Raw genomic sequence first — 6999 nt, forward strand, 5'->3', positions numbered from 1 at the left:
TTACCATTTACTTCATTGCACATTTAACTTTGAGTTTAAAAAATACTCCTTTTACTGGTTTGTATCACAGCCCAAAAGATGTACAGAGTTATAAAACTGAGCTGACAGAAACATAAATATCTTTAATTTCATCATTAGTTTTCAAAATAAAATATGTTAACCCTCGGACGTACAAGCCAACTCACACCCCCACCATCGTACAAGGGGGGGGAGGGGTGGATAGAACCCCTCCCCGGAGTTTTCGTTATATTAAGGCGTAGCGAAATTATTTTGAACTGAGAAGAAAGCCCTTAGCGTACTCTACAAGATGACATAATTATAATTGGCTGTGACGTCATATGACGCCACGTGACGTCATTAGAGCCGCCATCTTGGATCCGCAATCTTGGATTTCAACATTTTCTTAGAAAGTCAGAAAATAACGGAAATTGATGCAAAATCAAGCCAGAATGCTTACGAAATGTAAAAATAAACACATCTTGCACTTCTGTTTTAAAAAACTGGAAATAATGAGGAAAAATGGTAAAAATGACGATTTTTGGCAAGACTTGCTTGTATTTATGACGTTGCCATGGCAACGTCACACACCATGGGCACATTGTTGACATATCCAAATTTCCGCAAAGGATGAATGAACAGCTACTGAAAGTTTCAGCATTGTAGAGTAAATCGTTTTTTCAAAATTTGGAAAAAACGTTATGGGGGGGGTGGCATCCACCCCCCCCCTTGTACGTCCGAGGGTTAAAAAGAGAATAAAAGGAGTTCTTGGCAGCAAGTTGTAGAGGAACATCTTGTTTCTCAATGAAGATGTTCACAAACAATATACACTGAACAAACTCTACTTTAATGTGCTCTTACCGATTTTAAATCCGTTAGGCTTTGTATTTTTGAAACCAATTGTCTTACATTGCTTTCTTAATCTTTTAACTGAATATGTTCTATTTCGGAAGTGTATTCAACTGAATCACAAATTCCGTTTACGTGTGCTGCAGATTATCGATGACTAGACACTTAATAATTGTCTGCTAATGAAATGATTTCAATGTGAATTTTAGTTGATTTAAATGTCTTAGAGTGATTAAAGTGTTATGCCAAATACAAGAAAACATATAACCATCTTGACGAATGTTTATTGTATGTAAATGTAACTGAAAGCGCTTATGAAATTAGCAATTGAACTCAACATGTTGTATAAATACGATAAAACATGGTAAACGATTTTAATAACACACAGCTCTTACAGTCACAGTTGTAAGCAAAGATGAATCACACCACAGTCAACAGTACATTACTAAGTTGTGGTTTCGCAATTCTTCCTCTAAATCCCGCAAAGATTTTTCGCGTTCTTCATGCTTTATTTACCGTCAAAATTGCTGTTAACGCTCTCACGTGTCCTCTCATCATTTTGCTGAACATCCTGTTGATTGTGGCAGTAAAATCCAAACGACATCTTCGCAACAAGTCTAACACAGCACTTGCCTGCCTAGCTACAACTGATCTCATGGTCGGACTAGTCGTTCAGCCATTACATATCGTCAGCGAGGGGTTACTTCTCAAAGGCGAAGCTAACACGTATTGCAGTTTAACCGACTTGGCAGAAACTATAACTATAAAATGTTGCATGGCGTCGTTTCATCATTTGCTTTTGATAAGTGCAGAACGTTACATTGCGATAAAACACACCTTTCAATACGAGAACCTGGTTACCGAAGTTCGCATAATCGTAGCCTCTTGTGTAGCGTGGGTGGCAGCGATTCTTGTTCCCTTAGAAGACGCCTTGATGACGGAAAAAGATTTTGTAAAAAGGTTAGCAGTCTCTATAATGTGGCCAGCGATTTTCTTATTCCTTCCAATGATTTACTTTAATGTTGCTGTATACAAGGAAGTCCGTCGTAACGAGCAGCAAATTGCTGCTAACCAAGTTTCCTTAGAAGCGAAGGAAAAGATACTCAATAATAAGAAAGCTTTTTACACCACAACTATTGTACTGCTTGTAATTTTTTTGTGCCTTTTCCCGGTAAATATCTGTTTTGTCATTCTAGCTTCTTTTAGGGACAGAATTTCTGCTAACTCGGGACATATCGCCATTTATCTTTTGACTTTAATACCAGTAGTGCTGAATTCGTTGTTTAATCCGTTGATTTACTCTGTTAGAATCAGGCATTTTCGAGTAGCTTTCATACAGTTATTGTCGAGAAAAACTGTTGCACAAGCTGAGGAACTGGAACGTAAAATCTTTGGACCAAAACAAATTGGAGTGATGGCTACTGTTGAACAAAGACAAAACAACGCCAGCCGAGACGAAAATGAACAACAAGGAAATGGAAAATTGAACATTGAACAAGAAACCGCAATGTGAAAACGGCCGCGAGAAGAATATTATAAAAGAAATCCTGGAATAAGCTTGTATTCAGCCTTAGAATGTAGGTTTACACTGTAAAGATTGTAAAATCTTTCAATTTTCAGTTCATAAGATCTCTTGTATCGTTTGTTAGCAGTAAGAGTGAGAGATAGAGTAAAATAAAGGCGAAACATATAGTCATACAGTCTTGAATTTAATTTCTTTTGATATATATCAAAAGAAATTAGTCTTGAATTTAATTTCTTTTGATATATATCAAAAAAAAATAAATTCAAGACTGTTTGCAATTACAGTGGGAAAATGTCCATTAGGATCTGAATATTATACCAGGTAACATCATTTAATTGTGAATGGGTGGATTTTGTTCACCCAAGTTATTCTTGATGTGATGTAAACTTCTTCGAGCCACAAAAAACAGAATAATAATGAAACAAAAATATATAAAATATGAGGGTAGCAAATTCCAAGAATGATCGTGAAAATTGATAAAATAATTCCAGCCTTACATATTATTTAAAAACGAACTCCCTCAATCAAAACACTTGTTTAAATTGTATTTTTTAAAAGAATTTAAAAATCGAATGAGACTAGGAAATCCCTAAATGATAGTCTGAAATTTTCACACTGCGAGAAGTCCATCTATTTCTACACATTTCAAACAGGAAGGGAATAAGTCGCGAAAAAAAAAATGGTCGCGCAAAAGATGTTTTTATGTTCTCGCAGGACATTGCAAAAGCGCGCTATAATCAAATGTAGTCGCTAAATGGCGCATCAAATCTCTTTTCACCGAACGCGTGGAAACTTCATTGTTAAGATAAACAGCTGAAGCACATTGTCTTTTTATTTTTCCACGGAGAATAAAAAAAAATGATAAATCTCTTTAAATTTATAGTTACAACGTTTTCAAGCAAAAACCGAAATGACGAAAACGTGCATATGGAACCACCAAGAAGGATTTAAAAATCACCTTTCGATAGTTAAATCCTGGCAGAGCCGTGGACCCTGCGTTTGCCATTTATTGAGTTCAAGAAAATGTGTAATTTTATTTCATTTTATCATTTCATTTTATTTTATTTCTTCCAGTTCTCCTTGCAATTGCTTCGTTAGTTTAACTCCTTGACGAGCCGCGAGAAAAGAAGGGATAAATTTCGTGTAACTGCCTGTATAATTAATATTCTGCTGTCACTTCACACTTAAAAAGTCTTTTCAGCGAAGACTTTCAAACTGTGGCTTGAATATGTTCTGAACACCAATGCAAATTTCCGTTCAGTTGTAATTATTGTTTGACTTTGTTTCGTAAAAAAAATATTTGGTTCACTTCGCTATATATGTACCTTTGAGCTAAAAAAATCTCCTTTTATTCGTTTGTATCGCAGCTCAAAAAAGGTACAGATTTATAAAACTGAGTCGGTCGACGGTATAGTAACTTAACCAACTACTTTTCAACGGATGTCTTTAATTTCAACATTACTTTTTCAGGAAAATATTACTGTCAAATACAGAAAAAGGAGTTCTAGGCAGCGAGTCTCACTGAACATCTTGTTTCCCAACTCGTTTCTTTTTTGCGTGTTTATTGACCAAAACGAAGTGGAGGTCCATAAACAACAACAACAACAACAACAAAACAGAACTTGGCCAATATCCCGCCTTCTTGACTGAACAAGCTTGGTCAATAACCCAAATAAAATTTATTTAACTGCAGGCGTATTTTGTACGATTGAACTTGAATATTCCATCGAGTGTTTTGAGTGCTGGGGCGAGTGAAAAACAAACATGCATGGGAGGGTAAGTCAGGCTGAAAAGCGCAGCGTTTTATTTCACCTAACGAGTGGCGTATCCGTGAAAACCGGTTTTCGAAGCCGACTTGAGACTGAGTCGATCGCTCAGAAGCGATATAAGTCTAGAACTGAAGCTTTCTAGTTTCGAAAGAGATGACTGATATTTTGAAGAATGAGGCAACGGCTTTTTTTGAAATCAAGTTGATTATAACGGCAAAAGAATATAACGAAAGGTTTTGTTTGTTTCACGCGCCGACAGTGCTAGCCTGATTTCACAGCCAGGAGTGTTTCAGGAGCGTCACAATTAATTATATCTCTGCTCCGAAGGGGCTTACGAAGGTGTTTATAACAACAAAATATTCTGAACTCTTAGGAAAAATCAGTAATTTAGATCAAATTGATACACCATTATTTTTGCGATTTTTTGTGAACGATTTCTTTTTAACGTAATAGAAGACATAGAAGAACAATAACTTTCACTTCCGTTGATTTTCCGCTAAATCGGAAAGCCCTAATAGATTTCGCAAATCCATCCTGACAAAATTAAATTCGTAAAATTTGTTAATATCGCTAATCTGTTACCAAAACAGAAACATTCAATATAAATTTGCAGTTTTCAACAATTTTGTAATTTCCACCATAGTTAGAAACTATGTTTTCACAGTCCTGCCTTGGCGATACAAGGTATAAGGCATATCAAAGAAACGAAGTATTCTTTCAAAGACCCGAAATAAAGTTGTTAAGTCTTCGGTTGTTATATGTAATGTTACCAAAACCGCTGTTAAATTAAACTTGTAACTTAAACTGCGTGCATTTTGAACATTGACGAACTGTAAATGTAACAGTAGGCAGTTTAAGATACGCTACGGCGAGGTGCTACTACGGCTACCGTAACCGAAAAGGTCTGGGGAGAGTACGTCTCGGCAGTCCGCCAAATTTAGTGTAAAAGCAAGGCGAAATACAAAGAAACATAGGCTAAGGAGCTGAAAATCTCTTTTATTTAGTTTTCCACAGCCGAATGGCTTCGCTAGTTGTTGTTTGCTTTGTTAAGACTAACAGAATGGTTCTGAGCGAGAGATTCTTTCTACAGCAGCAATACACAACAACACAACAACAATTAAAATCGATAAAATGTTTAATTTTAAAAATACGAATATCGCAAAGAATAGCGAGTTATGAACTGAAATAGACCAGTACTCACCGAAGCAAAATGGTAGCGGATACTTATACAGCTATAGTACATCTCCACTAAACTGTGAAGGCAAAAAAATCGCACGCTCAACACGAGTACTTTTCTTGTCCATACCGACACTTGCACCGAACGAATTCGTCAAATTCAGGATAAGACTTTTTAAGAGGGCGTCCGTGTTACAGCGGATAAGGCACTTTTCGGACCTTCACCGATTTCCCTGATTTTTTCAGTGAAAGTCGACAATTATATCCCAGTAACAAATATCACATTTATTTGGATCAATTCGATATTTTATATTTTTTGCGAGGCGATTTTCAAAGTCACCTCAGAACCATGCAATTCGCCATTGGAGACTCCGTAAACTTGCTATAACTGACGGTTGCTGCCAAAACTTTATTACTCAATTCAACGAGCTGATTATTTTACATATTGAAGTTTCATCTTCCCTCGATAGTGTAGAGGTTTAATAATTGAAATCTATTTAAGTCTCGTTAAGTTATGATTTTTTTAATTTGACTCCCAACAAACTCCGAAATGTGCAAAGCGTGACATGCCTGTAGTTGAAAGCCATTTTCTCGAATGTGGGACCTGATCTAGAATCGTGTCTATTGTAACTCAAAAGTACTAACACCATTATAGAAAAGTATGAAATAAAATTTGTGGGCACTCTTTACTGCGCGCCGTACATAGCTCCACGAATTTCCCAAATATTCGCCATTTTGATCCAAAACAAAGAAAACGCTTGAGCGACCGATAAACCAATTCCAGAACCGTGAATGTTTGGAGATGTGTTAAATACTGCTAGAAGTCAGACTGTAAATGGAAAATATTTTTCTTTCGCAGTTCCAACCGTTTTAGCCGATTTCTCGGCAAATTTCGGCATAAGCCCGTGTTGTCACGGAACATCTGTATACCGCAAACAACTTGCCTAAAAACGTTTTCCAAAGCAATTATTTCCTTCTTACCTGGCCGGGCGATAAGATTCTTTACGCTTCTATGTAAAAGCTTTCTTTTTGTTTTTGGCTGTAGAGAAGCTGTTTCATTTCCCACGCTGCGATGAAACAGTGTTTGTTTTGCCGCAAGACTGACTTGTTCATTTCAGTCTAATTCAATTAAAGCCTTATTTGTCAAACCCATGTCGGGCCCTTTTTTTGTTTTTCTCTTTGCAAAACCTATTAAAAAACATAGAGTAGAGTATATTTCCGATCCACCAAAAACGAAAATTGCCCCGTGTGCCGCGAATCCGGAAGCTCCGACCCTCGCTTCTTGAAGATAAGCCACTTCGTCCCATTTTTTTTCGCTAAGGTTATACCTGACAACATCGGCCAAGACCTTGTCAGTTCCTTCAACGTAGCCACCAATGAAATAAATAAAAATGTCTTTAACGACAATGCAAATTCCTCTCCTTAAACCAAAATCAAATGATAATATCTCTTCCCAGGAGTTCGATTCGAGTTTAAACTTCGTGATGTAGGAAAGATGTTGTTTCCCACAAGGATTAAGTTCTGACTCTCGCTCAGGCCCACTGAAAGAATGCAAAGAGACACAATACGTGCAAGATGTTTTTACTTTCAGATTCCAGAGCGTAAATTCCATCTTTACTGTTATCACTGGCAAAAAATTGCTGTAAATCTCGTTTTCCTTTGTACGGTACGTCCGTCCATCGA

At 36.8% G+C, this 6999-nt stretch overlaps 1 protein-coding gene across 1 annotated transcript; it reads left to right on the top strand.

The window, feature by feature from the left end:
* The first annotated feature begins 1261 nt into the window (after positions 1–1261).
* LOC144645480 (histamine H2 receptor-like) lies at positions 1262–2359 on the top strand. The gene has a single exon (XM_078505075.1). The coding sequence runs from the start codon at positions 1262–1264 to the stop codon at positions 2357–2359; it is 1098 nt and encodes a 365-aa protein (XP_078361201.1).
* The last annotated feature ends 4640 nt before the right edge of the window (positions 2360–6999 follow it).

Source organism: Oculina patagonica, chromosome 1, assembly GCF_052425735.1.
Source record: "Oculina patagonica isolate OP01 chromosome 1, crgOcupat, whole genome shotgun sequence".
Classification (NCBI taxonomy): domain Eukaryota; kingdom Metazoa; phylum Cnidaria; class Anthozoa; order Scleractinia; family Oculinidae; genus Oculina; species Oculina patagonica.

What these genes read in the sequence shown, in the direction of transcription:
- LOC144645480 (XM_078505075.1), top strand. Translation starts at nt 1,262, where the DNA reads ATGAATCACACCACAGTCAACAGTACATTACTAAGTTGTGGTTTCGCA.